The sequence below is a fragment of the Suncus etruscus genome, chromosome 8, assembly GCF_024139225.1.
Source record: "Suncus etruscus isolate mSunEtr1 chromosome 8, mSunEtr1.pri.cur, whole genome shotgun sequence".
Lineage (NCBI taxonomy): Eukaryota > Metazoa > Chordata > Mammalia > Eulipotyphla > Soricidae > Suncus > Suncus etruscus.
Window position 1 is genome coordinate 3,942,603 of NC_064855.1, and position 18,821 is coordinate 3,961,423.

The 18,821-nt window shown below is 50.6% G+C and overlaps 2 protein-coding genes across 3 annotated transcripts in view; both read right to left on the reverse strand.

Moving 5' to 3' along the window:
* Window positions 1-18,821, reverse strand: part of MTMR2 (myotubularin related protein 2) — a 176,522-nt gene that overhangs the window by 10,272 nt on the left and 147,429 nt on the right. For both annotated transcript variants that reach the window (XM_049778557.1, XM_049778556.1), the window contains 2 exons: window positions 4,415-4,520; window positions 926-1,001 (listed from right to left, as the gene is read on the reverse strand). In XM_049778557.1, coding sequence (XP_049634514.1) covers window positions 926-971 — 46 coding nt within the window. In that variant the 5' untranslated portion in view covers window positions 972-1,001; window positions 4,415-4,520. The remainder of the gene's footprint in view (window positions 1-925; window positions 1,002-4,414; window positions 4,521-18,821) is intronic.
* LOC126016071 (cytochrome c-like) lies at window positions 12,799-13,212 on the reverse strand. The gene has a single exon (XM_049778601.1). The coding sequence runs from the start codon at window positions 13,153-13,155 to the stop codon at window positions 12,838-12,840; it is 318 nt and encodes a 105-aa protein (XP_049634558.1). The 5' UTR covers window positions 13,156-13,212; the 3' UTR covers window positions 12,799-12,837.

The following is an 18,821-nucleotide window of genomic DNA, read 5'->3' on the forward strand; positions in this document are numbered from 1 at the left end:
TGGCATGGGGCAGGCTCAGGAAGCCCAGAGGCCAGCTGAGCCTCCAACCACAGACTCTGAGGAGACCCTGGACCTGAGCAACAGGTTGAGTTCACGATGGCATGTATTAAGAGGAATTTGGGCCAGAGAGATGGCACAGTGGTCGGGCATTTGCCTTGCACACGCTAACCGCGGTTCCATCGCCTGGCATCCCATATGGTCCCCCAAGCCAGGAGTGATTTCTGAGTGCATAGCCAGGAGTAACCCCTGAGTGTCACTGGGTGGCCAAAAGGCAAAAAAAAAAAAAAAAAAAATTGTTCCTATCCCAGCGAGCGATGGATGCCAAACTTTGAGGAGAAATAAGCATGATTTTAGTAAATGATAAATGACACATATGGCAGTGTGCTCGATATTTTGTAGCAAGTCAGCAGAGAAAAGGAAGAGCAGCATCACCCCCAAGGAGTCAGACACTTGGGGGGCCGGAAGGGGGCTTTTGGGGAGACCCAAGGACATAAAAAGTGCTTCCTAGGCCCTTGGGAATGTTCGCAGGGGCCACAGGCCATGCTCCTCAGACTCTTTCCTCGCTTGTTCCTGAGAGGTCTTAAGCGAAAGGAACCCGTCGCCACAGAAAACTGTGCGCACACTTCCCTGACATTTTGGGGACTCCTGGGTCTCCTCCCTCCTGCTTGGGCTCTGGAGGCCAGTCCTGCGTGGCCCAGGCACAGGGTCAGCAATCACACAGAGCAGGAGCCAGAGCGGAGGACTGGCCAGGAGAGAAGGGGAGAAGAAAGGAGGGGAGGGGAAAGCAAGGCAGGGGAGGAGAGGGGAGCGGAGGGCAGAGGAGAGGTAGGTGCCATGTGAACTGACACAGGGAAATGAAGGGCCACAAGTGAAACTCAGGCTCTTCTTTGATTCAGGGGACCGCCCCAGACCGACTGGTACCCACCCATGTCCTTGATGCTCTCTCCGGGCAGCAAGGGCGGCTCCTCCATCTCCGCCAGCTTATTGGACTCCCTCAGGACCTGAACGAAAAGGAGAGGGAGAGACACATGGGTCGAGGGAGTTGGCAAGTCCAGGCCGCCTGCTCACACTGGGTCACAGGGGCTGCCGGGACTCCCAGCCAGCACCAGGCGGGCCAGTGCTCACAGCAGCCCAGGGGCAGACGTCACGCCCAGGGGCTAAGGTAGTGGCAAGGAGGCAGAATCAGGACAACAGTGTCACGGAGTCTGGAATGTGGCTGTGGAACCCAGGGTGGGAGTGGGGGTGGGGGTGGGGAATCTTGGGGTTCCGCTGTCCTGGGCCCAAAACTGAGTAAGGATGGGCCATCGACCCTCCAGGCCTTGGGACAGGGGCAGCATGATGAGGCAGCAGACATATCCACACTGGATTTCTCTCTTTCTCTCTCTCTCTCTCTCTCTCTCTCTCTCTCTCTCTCTCTCTGTCCTTTCCTCTCTCTCTCTCCTCTCTCTCCTTTCTTCTCTCTCTTCTCTGTCTCTCTCTGTCTCTCTCTCCCCTCTTTCCTCATTCTCTTCTCTCCCCTGTCCCCCCAGATAGACTTCCCAACCCTTTTCTCCTCGTACCCCTATTCTCTGGAAAACAAGTCCTACCCGTGAAACGAGCCTTGGCAACCGTCACTGATCACAAATCAGAGAGGAGCCCCTGTGGGCAGGGATGGTGCAATGCTGGCCAGGCCAGGGACCCGTGCTGACTGGCCTCAGGCCTGACACCACTGCCTGTCTGTCCCAGGGCACTTGCCGGGGATACTCGGACCTATCCTTGGGGGAGGGGGGAAACAAATAGCCTTCTCCTGAGCGTGAGGCCTACCTGGCCCAGTCCTCCTCCCCAGTCTCTGCCCTGCCCCCGTCTCAGGAAGAAAACGGAGGGAGACACGGGCCTCAGGCAGAATGTGGTGGAGCGGCTTCCACACTTCCACACAGAAAGCCAGATGGCAGCACAACGGGAAAGCACGTTGCAGACCTCTACAGAAGCGAAAGAGTTGAACTGCAGTTCAGGATTGGAGAGATCCTTCCTATTCTTGAGCACCTAGGTCTGCCCAGGAGAGTCATTGAGGGATGAGCTTACAGACCTCTGACCCACACCTCATGCAACCTCCATCTTGCTCTCCACACAACCAGCATACCTTACCTTACACAACCTCCATCCCTCACTTAGCACTCCTCCATCCTACATTTCATTTTCGGTTTTTGGGTCGCTCAGGGGTTACTCCTGGCTCTGCACTCAGAAGTCGCTCCTGGCAGGCTTGGGGGACCAAATGGGATGCTGGGAATCGAACCCAGGTCTGTCTGTGCAAAGCAAACACCCTACCACTGTGATATCGCTCTGGCCCCTCCATCCTACATTTCTATGGCACCAAATGATGCAGCGCAGCTCAGACTCCCCCCTCCCCCATCCATTCCCACCTCCCATGCCAGCAGTCCATCCTCTCTGCTCCCTGTCAAGTCACTCAGCCTGCTGCCCCTGCCATGACAAACCTCAGAAACAGAGGCCAGGGCTCCCTGGGGGCTGGCAGGGCGGACTGGGCAGTGTGCCTTTTTCTGGGCTGAGCTGTACCCTGGCGAGGGCAGGTAGAAGTCCTGACTGGGGAATCCTGATGTAGGAACAGGGCTGCGGGTCCAATGGTCCTGGGAATGGGTGCAAGACAGTGAGGGCGCCACCACAGCCAGGGAGGGACAGGCACACCACACCCGCCCCCAGGCTCTCCTAGCCTCTAGCTGCCTGCGACCTGCAGCGGCTAATGCCAAAGAGCCATTTCCTGATCCTCCTCCGCACATCCTGGCACCAGCCACTGGGGTTGCCCACATGGCCATGGCAGGTGCCAGAGGCCATGCCGCCTCCACAGGGCACAGATTCTCTGAGAGCCAGCAGTCTCCACACGGCACTAGAGCTGAAGCTGGTGCAGAAACAAACCATTATGTTGATTTCTGACCACAGTTTAAAGGAGAAAAAGCCACACAAAAACAATACTTTCGGGGCCGGGAAGGTGGCGCTAGAGGTAAGGTGTCTGCCTTGCAAGCGCTAGCCAAGGATCAAGACCGCGGTTCGATCCCCTGGCGTCCCATATGGTCCCCCAAGCCAGGGGCGATTTCTGAGCGCATGGCCAGGAGTAACCCCTGAGCGTCAAATGGGTGTGGCCCAAAAAACAAAAAACAAAAAAAAACCAATACTTTCTTGGGGGGCCAGAGAGATAGCACAGCGGTAGGGCGTTTGCCTTGCAAGCAACCAACCCCAGGATGATGGTGATTCGAATCCCAGCATGTCCACATGGTCCCTGTGCCTGTCAGGAGTGATTTCTGAGCACCGCCAGGAGTGGTCAAACAAAACAAAACAACAATTCTTGGAGCCGGAGTGATGACCCAAGTGGTAGGGCATTTGCCTAGCACAGAGCTGACCTGGACAGACTGCGGTTCGATCCCTGATGCCCCATATGGTTCCCCAAGGCAGAAGCAATTTCTGAGCGCATAGCCAGGAGTAACTCCCGAGCGTCAACAGGTATGGCCAAAAGCCAACCAAACAAACAAACAAAAAAAACAATACTTTCTTGAAATCTACCCACCTACCATCATGGCTTCGGTAACAGCCACAAGGCTGTGTTAGAGGAGGGTGTGAGAGGCAGAGGAGATGGTGCAGTGGGGAGGGCATCTATATGCCTTGCAGGCAACTGATGTGGGTTCGACCCCCAGCACAGCATGAGGTCTCCTGAGCACTGCCAGAGTGATCTCTGAGCCCAGAGCCAGGAGTAATCCCTGAGTGTCATGGGTGTGACCCGCCCCCAAAAGCAGGGCTCGGTTTGGTGTCATTTCCCCCTTCTGCGGACAAGCAAGAGAAGCCAGAAGATGCATCCAAGTATGGCACTGCCAGCAGTGGAGAGCTGACTTTCTGGCTCAGAGAAACGCTGACAAGAAGGACCAGCACAGTGGTGTGAGAGGTGACGCTGGAAGAGCTCAGAGCGGAGCACAGTCCTGGGGGCTCAGGGTCTCTCTGGGAGTCTCCGTCACCCCCAGAGGAATGTGGCGACACTGTAGCCCAGACCATCGGCACAAAGGAGACTCCCACACAGCACAAGAAAGGACAGGCTGGGATGGGCCAGGGACCTACCTGGTTCTGCTCTCAGAAGGGGCCTGACAGGGCTCAGGGAATCAGGTGAGGCCAGGAATTGAACCAGGGTCAGGCATATGCTAGGCCAGAGCCTTATTCGTCTCTGATCTCTTCTCTCCCCCTTATTGAAGCTGGGTCAAGTGTATGCCAGGCCAGTGCCTTATTTCTATCATCTTATCGTCTGTCTGTCTGTCTGTCTGTCTGCCTCTCACTCACACACACAGAAATGCACCAAGACTTTAAGTGTGCGTGTGGGGGAGTCCCAGATGGAGCGGGCGTGGGTCACACCTGTGGGTTCGAGAGCACGGGCACCACGTACCTGCAGGTCGGGAGAAAAGTTGTCTGCAGACGTGGCCAGGGAGTCCGAAGACACCACGGAAGCCGACTTGGTACGCACGGAGCTCTCTGAGGGCGAGGTAGAAGCGCTGTGGGACAGAGAGAGAAAGAGAGAGAGTTGGAAGCCATGCCAGGCTGGGCCAGCACCTCCCAGGGTCGCTGCTGGGCTGTCAGCTCCCACATTTCATGCCCTGCTTCCCTGCCACCCTTCTCCCTGAAGGGGGCTGCTTGCGCTCATGGCATGCCCCTGTTCTCAGGGTTACTTTGGGCATCTTCCCGGGGCAGTCGCTAGGAGCCCATCAGGCAGAGCACCCCAGGAGAGAAGTGCTCACCCACCAGGTCTTTGTATTCCCAAAGTCTGTGGCGGTGACAGCCAAGCAAGGGAAGGCTGATTCGTGGCTTGATGGGAGAGAAAGTGCAGGAGCCCCTCAGTACGAGGTCTCAAAGATGGACAGAAAGAAAGACGCATGTGTCCATCCTCTCTGGCCAAGGCCAACCTCGAAAATGGGAGAACCTGGGCCCCACCAAGAAGGCGAGGTCTAGATGGCATGGGGGCTAGGGGTACACTCAGGCCTGAGCTCCAGACCCCTCCCCCCCAGGTCATGAGATCCCAGGCCCCCGTTCTCCCTCTTGACCCTCACCAGGGCAGCCCGTTTGACCTCAGCAACCCTGGGTCACACACTGGGCCAAACAATCATAAGGTGTCCCCCCTCCCCAGGTTCCCCAAAGCTGCTGGGGCAAGACCCCAATTTAGTGATGGACAGGTAGGTCTGAACATACTTCCTGAAATGGCCTTTTTGGGGGACATTGGTAGAGACTGGCTGCAGCCTGGCTGGAAAGAACAAGCCGAATTGTGAGTTCATAATTCAGGGGGTGGGTCAGGAACCCTGGCCAGCCCCTGCCCGCATCACCACCAAATGCCCCCCACAGTTCCCACTGAACCCTCACAGACAGTCGCGTGCCAGGCCACCTGCTCCAATACCCGCAGTCACACAGCATACAGGCTCAGGAACCACCACTGCCAACCCCAATAGCTTCACTGTGACCTTCAGAGAGTCCCACGAGGCTACACGATCACAGGGAAGATTGTGGGGCACGGTGCCAGGGACAGTGATTTCAGTGTTGTCCCCAGGGCTCAGGATACAGAACCACACTCCAGGGCACCGAGGCGCCTCAGGGAGCAAATTCCGATGACCAGAGACACCCGCAGGGATGCATGGTATTGTTTTTCTCATCTCCCTAGGCCCTCTGTGAGTGTAAGCCCTGCCCCATGCACAAATGGACCCCTAGCCAGGTCCTGCCCCATGTACATGTATGCTGGCCCCCTCTAGTCCCCCAACATCAATTATGTTTTTTTTGTTTTGTTTTATTTATTTTTTTGGGGGGGGGGTCATACCCAGCAGTGCTCAGGGGTTCCTCCTGGCTCTGCGCTCAGAAGTAGCTTCTGGCAGGCTCAGGGGACCATATGGGATGCTGGGATTGGAACTACTGTCTGTCCTGGATCTGCTGCATACAAGGCAAACACCCTACCACTGTGCTATCTCTCTGCGCCCCCCCAATCAATTCTGAGAGGTCCTTGATTCTCCCCTTAAAAAAGCCCCCAGAAGGGCTGGAGTGACAGCACAGCGGCGAGGGCATTTGCCTTGCATACGGCTGACCTGAGTTCAATCCCTGGTATTCCCTAGGGTCCCCCAAGCCTGCCAGGAGTGATTCCTGAGCACAGAGCCGTGAGGAACCCCTGAATGCTGCTGGGTGGCCCTCCAAAAGAAGCACCTAGAGCCGATGCTCCACAGACTGTCACTCTTGCTCTCAGTTTATGTGCACATTCTTCTGGCAAAAATTTGTTAGTTAAAATAATTATAATTAAACTGTGACTAAATCGCTATGTTCCCTCTGTGACTCAAGTTCTTCAAGGGAGGTACCAAAAAAGAATGGATCAAACTAGTTCAAACATCTAAGCCAGGGGTCCTCAAAGTTTTAAATAGGGGGTCGGTTCACTTTCCCTCAGACCTTTGGAGGGCTGGACTATAGTTTTAAAAAAGAAAACTGTGAACAATAGTGGCCTGTGGGCCAAAGTTTGAGGACCCCTGCCCAAAACTGAGAGGAGGGAAGTCGGAGAGTGGGTGCACACCCCACACTTGCACACTGCAGGCCCGAGACGAGTCAGAGACAACGACACCCAGCAAGCGGATGAATATCCTTGGCAAGCCGCAGTTTAATGATCCATGACCTAGGCGGCCATAAAGACAGAGCACCCCAGGCCTTGCATAAAGACAAGACGTAGTGAGGTTCACGCTCATGGATGGAGCTTAAGGGTGCTCCGGAACAGAAAGCAACTGGTCTGCCATGGACAAGAATAAGACAGACATCACTGGAGAGCGATGATGCCCTTGTTCAGATGTCATATATGTTGGCATATATGACATATTCGGTTTTAAAAGATTATAAAGCACACAGTTTAGAAAGCAAAATGGTCACAGAGACAATTTTTCCCCTGCAGACATTGAAAAACAATCAAAATCTAACCAACGCACTCTGGAATTGCTTAATAATAGCAATTTTTATTTTGGGGGGGTAGACCCACATCTGGTGATGCTCAGGAGACCATGTGCATGCTGGGGATTGAACTCAGGTCAGCTGCATGCACAGAAAATGCCCCAACCACTGTACATGGCTCCAGCCCAGCAAGGATTCTTTAGACTTAATCACAGATTCCTTTTCACAAACTACCTCCTGGAATAAATCGCAGCGTAAACTGGACTGGACTGGCCTGAGATTACCGACTTTCAGGAAGAGCGGCGATGGTGACCTGAGAAGACAATCCACTGACTCCCACAAAAGTACATACCCACTTCTGAGGAGCAGTGACCCTTCACAGACGTCCCTCTTCCACCCTCTCTTCAGGAGTCAAACAGTGAATCTTTGACACAGATTCCTTGACTTTGTCCACCATCTCCCTGAGAAACTTTGACAGGGCCCAGCATATAGGGGCAGATAAAACAGGTTTACGGGTCAAACATTTACTTGTGTTTTATAAAGAAATGTACTTTAACACATGAAAGGGTGAGGAGAGCAGACAGGCCCAGTGGTGCTCAGGGCTCCACATTCAGGGACTTTCAACACCACACTTTGGGGCTCAGGGAACCACACGGGGTGACGGGGATCAAATTCCAAGTAGGCTGCGTGAAAAGCAAGTGCTCTGCCCACTGTACTGTTCTGTCTCTCTGGACCCAAGAACATCCTTTAAGTGAGCTCTTCCACCCTTGCTGGCTTCAGAATCTGACCAGTTTCTGCCTTTTCTCACAGGGCAGAGAAGCAGGATTTCCTTTCTCCAGGGGCTGGAGCTCGTGCTTTGCACACGGGAGGACCAGGTTTAGTGCCCCAGCAGGACTTCATTCCTGGGACCACCAGGAGGGACCTATAAGGAAAGGGAGTCAGGGCCGGAGAGATAGCATGGAGGTAGTGTTTGCCTTCCATGCAGAAGGATGGTGGTTCGAATCCCGGCATCCCATATGGTCCCCCGTGCCTGCCAAGGGCGATTTCTGAGCGTAGAGCCAGGAGTAACCCCTGAGCACTGCACACACACACACACACACACACACACACACACACACACACACACACACACACACACCAGAAGTAACCCCTGAGCGCTGCACACACACACACACACACACACACACACACACACACACACCAGGAGTAACCCCTGAGCGCTGCACACACACACACACACACACACACACACACACACACACACACACACACACACACACACACACACACACCCTCTCTCTCTCTACCTTCCCTTTCCAGAACATTGCCTCCCTGCCTTGGACCAGGGCCACATCAAGAGAGACAGATGGGGTCAGAGAGAGAGCATGGAGGTAAGGTGTTTGCCTTCCATGCAGAAGGATGGTGGTTCGAATCCCAGCATCCCATATGCTCCCCCGTGCCTGCCAAGGGCGATTTAGAGCCAGGAGTAACCCCTGAGCGCTGTCAGGTGTGACCCCCCCCAAAAAAAAAGAGCAGGTGGGAGTAGCTCCAGTGCCACTCGGGTATCCCCCAAATCATAAAATGATGTAAAAATTAAACAATTTGCCTTTCCCGGTGAGGTTATCTAAGCAGAAAATGGGTGAACTCAGAAGTGGTCACACAGAGGCAGACAGATTAATTCTGATTCCAAGTAAAAATTCCCAAAGCATTCTCACTCCAGGAGTGCACTTGCATTTTTCCCCCTGCAAACTCAGTAAAAAACGGAGGGCTATGGGGGCCGGAGAAATAGTATGAAGGTAGGGCGTTTGCCTTGCATGCAGAAGGATGGTGGTTCGAATCCCGGCATCCCATATGGTCCCCCAAGCCTGCCAGGAGCGATTTCTGAGCATAGAGCCAGGAATAACCCCTGAGTGCTGCCGGGTGTGACCCAAACAAAACAAAACAACAAAAAGAAACCAGAACTACATAAGGCATGAATATCGCCTGTGGATTTATCAGTCCTATGTGCTTAAAATACCTAGCGCATTGGTGAATGGTATCTGGAAGCAAGACCCCCTCCTATCCCTTGGAAGCTGTTCTGAATTTCTTGTAGGGTCTAATTTCTTAAAGAAATCACAAATATAAAGGGGCCCGGAGAGATAGCACAGAGGTGTTTGCCTTGCAAGCAACCGATCCAGAACCAAAGGTGGTTGGTTCGAATCCCGGTGTCCCATAGGGTCCCCCGTGCCTGCCAGGAGCTATTTCTGAGCAGACAGCCAGGAGTAACCCCTGAGCACCGCTGGGTGTGACCCAAAAACCAAAAAAAAAAAAAAAAAAAACCAAACAAACAAAAAAAGAAATCACAAATATGGTAGAATGTTTGCCTTGCATGCAACTGATTTGAACAGATATATACTGGGAGGTGTTTGGGTGAGGGGCGTGATATTCCTATCCCCATTGCTTAAGCAAATCATGTCCCCATAGGTTCAAGAACCTAGAACTGGGCCAGAGAGATAACATGGAGGTAGGGCTTTGCCTTGCATGCAGAAGGATGGTGGTTCGAATCCTGGCATCCCATAGGGTCCCCTGCCTGCCAGGAACGATTTCTGAATGCAGAGCCAGATGACGCCAGGTATGACTCCTCCAAAAAAAGGAAAAGAAATCACAGATACTTCAGCACCAGAGACAAACATAACTTCAAACTTCCTGCCCTGATTTCAAGAGTGAACGTTGGGTTTCCCTCTTTCAACTTAGCAGTAAAAGCTATCAATAAATGCATGCGCAGAAGCCTCAGGGTTGGTTCTTCCGAAGCCTCCTTCCCTGATGTGTTCTGATTTTCCAGGAATAACATAAGGAAGTAACAGAATGTGAGCCATGTTTTCACCTTTCTTCAAAGTCCTTACTGTGGGTGCTGAGACAAGAATTATTGTTTAGGGCCCGGAGAGATAGCACAGTGGCGTTTGCCTTGCAAGCAGCCGATCCAGGACTAAAGGTGGTTGGTTCGAATCCCGGTGTCCCAAATGGTCCCCCATGCCTGCCAGGAGCTATTTCTGAGCAGACAGCCAGAAGTAACCCCTGACCATCGCTGGGTGTGGCCCAAAAACCAAAAAAAAAAAAAAAAATTTTTATTATTTAGCCTTCGTGGCCAGAATCTATAACCCCCAGGTTAGATTTACTATAGAATTACTATTTCTTTGAGCGTTAAACTGCTTCTTCCTAAAATAATCCCTAAAATCCCTGGAGGCACTGGCCCCTTTATGCCAGAACTAATCTTGTAAGGGCATTGAGCTGGGATGATAGTTAAGTCTTCGGGACAGGGGATATCTAGACTGCAGCTTCCTGAAGTGGCAGGCTCTAATGAGCATAAGCTGCGGGGTTCTCTTGGTCTGTGCTGGGAAGCTGAATCATTGATGAAAAAGTTCCCTGATTTTGAGGGGTCAGGGAATGCCCCCTCACCCAGTTTCCCAAGACAGGCGGATGAAGTCCTGGTCTCAAGGGGTGGATTCTTGAGATGGTACAAAAAGAGGTTGTGATCTGCATTGTTTTCTTATATGTCCCATATTGCCACACTTTAAGCATCTGACCTGAACTCCTGCGGGGAGTCTCTTGCCCAATGAAATTTCTTTCAACACCTTGAGCAAAGCCCAGGTGATTTCCTTTGGCAAAAGCCACAGATTTGATTAGCCGAATTATTGTGCTTGTGAATAGCGGATGTTGTTAAAGGTGTGGCTACTGAGAGGGGGAAGAAATAATTGTCAGTTCCAGCAGGAAGCAGAGGGGGGGTCATTGCAAATCCCAGCATTTCTGCAAGCATGTGGAAATCCCATCACGGTCTTCTTTCTCTCTAATTAGCATGATATAGCCTGACAAGACTCATTAACTCATTAACATTATCAAATGCTAAAGGTTTGTTTTTTTTTTAAGGTTTGAGTTTTTTATTTTGGTTTTGGTTTTTAGTTTTTGGGCCACACCCGGTGACACTCAGGTTACTCCTGGCTCTGAGCTCAGAAATCACTCCTGGCAGGCTCAAAGGACCATATGGGACACTGGGGATCCGTCCTGGGTCAGCCACGTGCAAGGCTGACCCTTCCGCTGTGCTATCGCTCCAACCCCATTTGTCAGGAGTTTCTAAAGTTCCTTGCCTTTTATTTTTCTCCTAATAGCTTCTGTTAATTTACTTAGGAAATCTGTATAATATTCCATAGCTCTCTGAATAATCTTGTATCACTAGCCTTGTATTCGGTTTCAGAGTCAACTTTCCCCCAAGCCTTCAAAGCAAGCTCCCTGACCATTCTCAAAACACGGGGTGATCCTGCCTGCCTATTTACTTTCGTGAACTCCCCTTCTCCTGTCAGCATCTCATAAGCCAATGTGGTTCCTGCAGCTATCTTTCCAGAGAGATCTAGACTGTTTTTTCCTTCACTGCTTCGTGGAGCCACATTTTCCACTGTAAATAGTAAGATGGATTTAGACAAATATTTTGCAATGGTTTTGAAGTCTTGGTGAGTCCAATTCACGTCATCGCCCCAGGTATGGAGGAATTCGAAAAAAAAGGGAGAAAGAGGACTCTAGTATGGAGGAATTCGATACAAAAGGGAGAAAGAAAACTCTAGTATGGAGGAATTCGATACAAAAGGGAGAAAGAGGACTCAGAATTGACTGAGATCATTCATATCTAAACCTCATAGGTTGAGGCTCCATTGTTTCCTTAATGGAGTAAACTTGTTTCTGGCTGTGTGTTAGCACCGATTCCTTTATGAACTCACTCGTCGTTGTGGTAAATTGTCTTCTTGGTGGGGATTTTGGATCACATCCGGCAGTGCTCCGGGGCTACTCCTGGTTCTAGGTTCAGAAATCGCTCTTGGCAGGCTCGGGGGACCATATGGGATGCAGGGATTCGAACCAATGACTTTCTGCATGAAAGGCAAACACCTTACCTCCGTGCTCTCTCTCCGGCCCCTGGTTCTGTTTTTATACCAATTTCTCTAATAAGCATCCATTGTGGGGAAAGCAGATTGGTTCCATACTGTATAAAGAGCTGCAGGGAAGGGGGCTTAGGTGATAATCTTTTTTTTTTTTTGTGATCTTTGTTTTAATCGTGTTAACTCTTTACAAATTTGTGCTGATGATCGTCTCTACTAATGAGTTGGCAAAAGCACTGTTATCAATTACAGTTTTGGGATAGATAGTTTAGTCACGTTTACTTCTGAGTAGCTATTTAAAAGACAATTCTGAACATCAGTCTGACTTCAGGAAAGAACTTATAAACAAAATTTTACTCTAACTTGCCAGCCTAAAATTTAAAAGCATCTGTCTTTAAGGTCATTTAAAAGAGAAGTGTTAGGTATTTTTGTTTGATACTATACATATATCACACTAAAACACTTGTCTTTAAGTGAAAGAAAACATTTTAGATATAGGGAATTTTTAATTAAGTTGGCATAATTAAGAACAAAAAGATTTAAGGGTCACTGTCATCTTATCCTGTTTTTTCCTTTACTAAGTTATTGAACACCATCTAAAACAGTAAGTCTTCCTGCTCTAGGAGACAATGATTTCCTTAATCTTTAGGTAAATTAACCTAGCCAGTTATAGAAAACTATTCTCCCACAGGTATGTAAATGGAAACCCCATCTCTTGGAAAGGTGGCTGTGACCAATTAAGTTCAATCATATCTTTAGAAGGAGCAAAGTGATTTGCACTTACTGACCTGGAATTATCAAAATTCAAAAAGCTGATAAGTCACTTAAACACAAGCCAATCTTATTTAAATCAGGGCCATCCAACAACAGAAAAACAAAAAACAAAACAAAACAAAAATGCTACACCAGCCACTCATGATCTGAATTCTGATGAACGAGATGGAATTAAATATGGTACACATAAAAAAGCCATGAGACATTTTTGTAATAAATAAGGCGGTGCCAACTATTACTCCTTAGTAGCCTTTTTGAGGTAAGCTATCAACTCTGCCCTCTCGGTCTTCTTCTTAATGCCAGCGAAGATCATTTTTGTTCCCGGGATGTACTTCTTGGGGTTCTCCAAATACTCCATCAGTGTGTCCTCTCCCCAGGTGATGCCTTTGTTCTTGTTAGCATCAGTATAAGAGAATCCAGGTGCCTGACCCGCCTTCCGCCCAAACAGACCATGGAGATTGGGCCCAGTCTTGTGCTTGCCTCCTTTCTCCACGGTATGGCACTGAGCACACTTCTGGACAAAAATCTTTTTGCCCTTCTCAATATCACCCATCTTAGAATCTCGCTCGCAGTCACCGCACGGGAGCCAAAGACACCAGCTCACAAGTCCGCCGTCCGCTCTTTAAGCCCCAGGTGATAATCTTTATAGATTGCCCTCAAATACAGCTGGTTTTAGTTTTGTTTATGAGAACCTAAATTTTCAGGTAAAATATTTAGAGGCTCTTCTGGCCTAGCTAGCGCCAGTAGGTAACGACAAACCAAAATTATCTGGTAAAGCAACTAGAGGCTCTTCTGGCCTATTGACAGTAGTGGGTGGTGGGACACCAACCTCAGGGTTTTGGCCTTGACTATGCGTGTTAACTGGAGAAATATTTATTTTCTTAACCTTCTAGGTCTTTGAGAAACTGCTGAAAAGGCTTCAGATAAATTTTTGTGGTAAGTCAGAGTATTTTGAGAGCACTTCAATATTTTTGTGATAAGTTAAGAGTATTCAATCCGCATTTTTGCATCTCACGAGTCTTACGAACTAATATAACAAGTAAAACCAATAGCGAAGTCCCCATTGCATAAATTATCATATCAGTATATTTTATTTTGAGTGCTGATAAAAAGAAGGTAGCAATTCATGTATGAGAAAGCCAAGGCCCTTCAGTCCAGAAACACATCCTAGTCATAATTCTAATCCAAATAGACATAACATAAAAACCCCAGAACAGTGAAATCCACTTAGGTAGCCACAAAATTAACATCTCACCAAATGTCAGCTGAGCCCATTCCAGGTGCCATGTGCTAGAATTATGCATCCGGTGCCAAAGCCAGGACACTGGAGAGACAGACGCGGGTCTGGAAACAAACAACAATGTAGGAGAGAATACACACAAACACACACACGCTCGTGCGCACACACACAAAAACTACACAAGAGAAACGGGTTCAGAAATTTCAACATGTAAGCATATACTGAGTGGGGTGGAATCCAATTAATCCCACAAACACATATGTACATTTGTTTATGTACATCTTCCATAACTTGTGTCAAAGTAGATAACTGGCCCAATGCTTCAATAAAACAAAAGAACAAAAACAAAAACCAGGAGCAGAAGCATCGGTACCGCTGGGAGAACATCTGCCCTGCATGAGGCCAACACACCCTTGATCCCCGGCATCCTATGTGGTCCCCAGAGCCCACCAGGTCTGACCCCTGAGCACAGGGCCAGAAGTAAGTTCTGAGGACTGCTGCATGTGGCCCAACCCTCACCCCAAGGACAAACAAACAAGCAAACAAACAAACACAAATGGCTCCTCAGTTACCACTGCTGTCTGTCCCATAAAACACAGCCAAGCTCTGGCCCTCTGGACTCTACTGTTTGCTGAAATGACAATTACTGTGACGTATTTTCTTTTTTTTGATAGTTTCTCAATTTTTTTAAATTTATTTTGGTTTTTGGGCCACACCCAGCAGCGCTCAGGGGTTCCTCCTGGCTCTACGCTCAGAAATCAGTCCTGGAAGGCTCGGGGGACCACAGGGGATGCTGGGATTGAACCACCATCCTTCTGCATGCAAGGAAAATGCCCTACCTCCATGCTATCTCTCCGGCCCTGTGACCGTTTTTTCAACACACACTTAAAGAGATCTGACAGGGATGAACAGAAACATGAGATCCCAGCACACACGTGTGTGTGTGTTGTTGTTTGCACCTGACTCCCTCTGATCCACTCTTCCAAAACCCAATTCTACCTCCCTGGTAGAGAGGAAAGACCCCTGAGGAGGGAGCTGGGGGGAACTGCAGGCACGAGCCGTCCCTTCCCCAAGGAGAACCGAAACCAGATCACGCCAGACATGTTCCCAGGACCTTTGCAGGAGGCTCTCACACACTTGCCTGAGCAGAGCTGCCGCCCTCTCGCCCAGCGTCCTCAGCGGCCCCTGGGGAGCGAAGGCTGCACCCTCGGTGTCCACTCATCGGTGGGGCCGCGCAGACAGAGCCCACGGGCGGGAACACGGAGCATGGGTGCTCCCTCTGCCCAGCCACGAGCACTCTGCTGGGGGACCCACAGACGCGTCCACAAGGGACCTTGCATCCCGGCACTCTTCGCGGCCAGTTAGTCACCGGTCACAAAAATCATAAAGGCCTGCAGTGTGTCAGAATGTGTGGGGCACAAAGGGCCTATTGTTGGGGGATCTGCGAGATCCCCCGAAGGGAAAAACAGCCCCCAGTCCCCAACACACTGACAGAGAGCTCCTGATGGTATTCAGGGCTGGGGCTGTTTTAAACATCAAGCAGCAACGGAGAGACAGGTGAGGGGCAGAGAATGCCGGGTCCCCAGAGACAAAGGGAACCTGGGCCCGAGGCTGCTGGCACCCACCGGAGGCTGGTCTGCCAAACCCCAAGGCTCCCAGGAGCACAGACAAATGGGCATTGTCTTATCTCCGGTGCATTTCCAAGACCTCAGCAAGTGTGTGTTGTGTGGCAACAGTACAGCAAGTCTCTCTCTCTCTCTCTCTCTCTCCTCTCTCCTCTCCCTCTCCTCTCTCCTCTCTCCTCTCCTTTCACTCTCCTCTCTCTCCTTACTGCTGCAGAATTTCTTTTCTTTCCTTCTTTCTTTCTTTCCTTCCTTCCTTCCTTCCTTCCTTCCTTCCTTCCTTCCTTCCTTCCTTCCTTCCTTCCTTCCTTCTTTCTTTCTTTTTTTTTTTTTTTTTTTGGTCTTTGGGCCACACCTGGCGATAGTCAGGGGTTACTCCTGGCTGTCTGCTCAGAAATAGCTCCTGGCAGGCACAAGGGACCATATGGGACACCGGGATTCAAACCAACCACCTTTGGTCCTGGATCGGCTGCTTGCAAGGCAAACACCGCTGTGCTATCTCTCCGGGCCCACTGTTGCAGAATTTCAAAGAGTCACTTTAATATTCTGTGGGAAGACTCTCTGGCCTCCTAACACACAAACACACACACACACACACACACACACACACATCCTGCCCTCTGACAAACCAACACACACACACACACACAAAATCCTGCCCTCTGACAAACCACCTCAAGATTTAGTCCCAGTTCTGTGCTCAGAAATCACTGCTGGGGGCCGGAGAGATAGCATGAAGGCAAGGCGTTTGCCTTGAAAGCAGAAGGACAATGGTTCGAATCCCCGCATTCCATATGGTCCCCCGAGCTGTCAGGAGCGATTTCTGAGTGTAGAGCCAGGAGTAACCCAAGCGCTGCCGGGTGTGACTCAAAAACCAAAAATAAAATAAAATAAAATAAATCACTCCTGGCAGGCTCAGGGGACCATACGGGATGCGGGGATTCAAACCAAGGTCAGCCCTGGGTCGGCTGCATGCAAGGCAAATGCCCTATGGCTGTGCTATCATTAAGGCCCCAATCTGCTGTCTTTTTGCTTCAATGGCTTTAGCTATTTATATTCCATGTGCAAGAGCATCCTATAAATATCTTTCACTTCCGGACTTAAAAAACAGCAATGGTGATGCCACAGACGATTGTTTTCTGAAAATTAAAGCAAGTGCTTCAAACGACGCCTACCATGGGACATACGCTACCGAGGAGTTTGTGTTTATTTCCAGCTTTGTCATCACTGTCAATCATTGTATTTAGGGCTCAACAATCTGGCAGTGAGGACAGTCGCCTCATTTCATTCCTGTTCCAGGTTGGGGACTCTGACTCAGGGATTAGATTTGGACTCAGTCACTATTCAGAAGTGTAACTGGAGACTAGAGCAAGTGAGAGCACAGCGGGGTGGGCATCTGCTTTGCATGGGCCAATCTGGGTGGATTCCCAGCGTCCCATATGGCCCCTAGAACCTGGCAGGAGTGATTTCTGAGTGGAGAGCCAGGAGTAAACCCTAAAATAAGCACCACTGGGTTGGTCCAAAAAACTAAACAATATTTAAGTATAATGAGAGAGAGAGAGAGAGAGAGAGAGAGAGAGAGAGAGAGAGAGAGAGAGAGAGAGAGAGAGAGAGAGAGAGAGAGAGAGAGAGAGAGAGGAGAGAGAGAGAGAGAGAGAGGAGAGAGAGAGGAGAGAGAGAGAGGAGAGAGAGAGAGGAGAGAGAGAGAGAGAGAGAGAGAGAGAGAGAGAGAGAGAGAGAGAGAGAGAGAGAGAGAGAGAGAGAGAGAGAGAGATATCAATGTCTTAAAAATACCTGCCAGGCAAGCTGAAGCCCTGAGCTAGATAGATAGATCCCTGGCTCCACCCGCAAGCACAGCTCTGCCCTCTAGGGGACTCAGCACCACAGGCTCCTTCTGTCTCTAAGCTGAAGGGGTTCCAGAGAGCACTACTACCGAGTGTGGGAGCCCCATCCTGGATGTGCAAACTCGGGATTTCAGCAGCCAGGAGTGCAAAGGGAAAAACCAGAATCAAATGGAAGGACCCAGGTGTGAGGGTCAATCCAGGTGCCACCCTACGTCCACGTCCTGGGCTTACAGGCATGAACATGTCACCATGGACAATGACAGCACAGGTGAAAACAAGTCTCGATCTAAGACAGTGCCACTCGCCCAGAGCCTGCTCCCTCCAGACCCAAAGATGTGGCTGCCGAGCCCCTATCTCCCTCCCTCCCTCTCTCTTATTATTATTACTATTATTATTATTATTATTTTATTATTATTTTGGGTTTTGGTACATACCCAGTGATGGCTCAGGGGTTACTCCTGGCTATGTGTTCAGAAATCACCCCTGGCAGGCTGGGGGACCATATGGGACACTGGGGGATCGAACCGTGGTCCATCCTAGGCTAGCGTGCGCAAGGCAGGTGCCTTACACCCTGCACCACCGCTCTGGCCCCTGAGCCTTCCTCTCTGCCCCCAACAAGCATCCAACCTGGGCAAAGACTGACGACTGAAGCTGGATGCTGTCGCTTCCTGGCAGTGCTGCTTCGGAGCCTCACACCTTCAGCAACTGGGTGAAAGAGAAGGCCTGGCTTCATCAGTGTGGCAAGGAGGGCGGGCAGCACTCAGTATCTTTCTTCAGGGGGAGCACCTGCCTCTCCTCCCTCGGGCAGCAGCCTACCCGAGAGCTGTGTGGCTGCACCCAAAGACTGTCAGACTCACTGGAAGGACAACGGGGAGACAAGCGGCCACCAAGGGACCCGTCCGACCAGCAGGCACACAACTGGAGACCGTAAGAACGGAGCTGAAGAAGTACGAGACGAGTGCCAGGGAGAGGGCCCAAAGGGTAGAGCACCCACCCAGGACACAACTTTGAAGTTCGTACACTAAGACCACGTACCAACTGGGACCGGGGGCAAAGGATGGAAGGAAGGAGCGGTGAGGCCAATGGCACCAGACACACAAAAAGCCCCAGGAAGCTGGGAGTTCATCCTATTGATGCAGGCTCCCTCTGGGGAGTAAAGCATCTGCTTGGCACACGGACGACCCAGGTTCGATCCCTGGCATCCCGTGGGCTCCCCAGATTCCAAGATCAGAGCCAGGATTAAGACCTGAACACCACTGAGTTTGTGGGGGGGGGGGGGTGTTGGGGCTCAAGTCAAAGCAAACCAAAGGGCCGGGCGGTGGCGCTGGAGGTAAGGTGCCTGCCTTGCCTGCGCTAGCCTAGGACGGACCGCGGTTCGATCCCCCGGCGTCCCATATGGTCCCCCAAGAAGCCAGGAGCAACTTCTGAGCGCATAGCCAGGAGTAACCCCTGAGCGTCACAGGGTGTGGCCCAAAAACCAAAAAAAAAAAAAAGCAAACCAAAGCAGTTACAA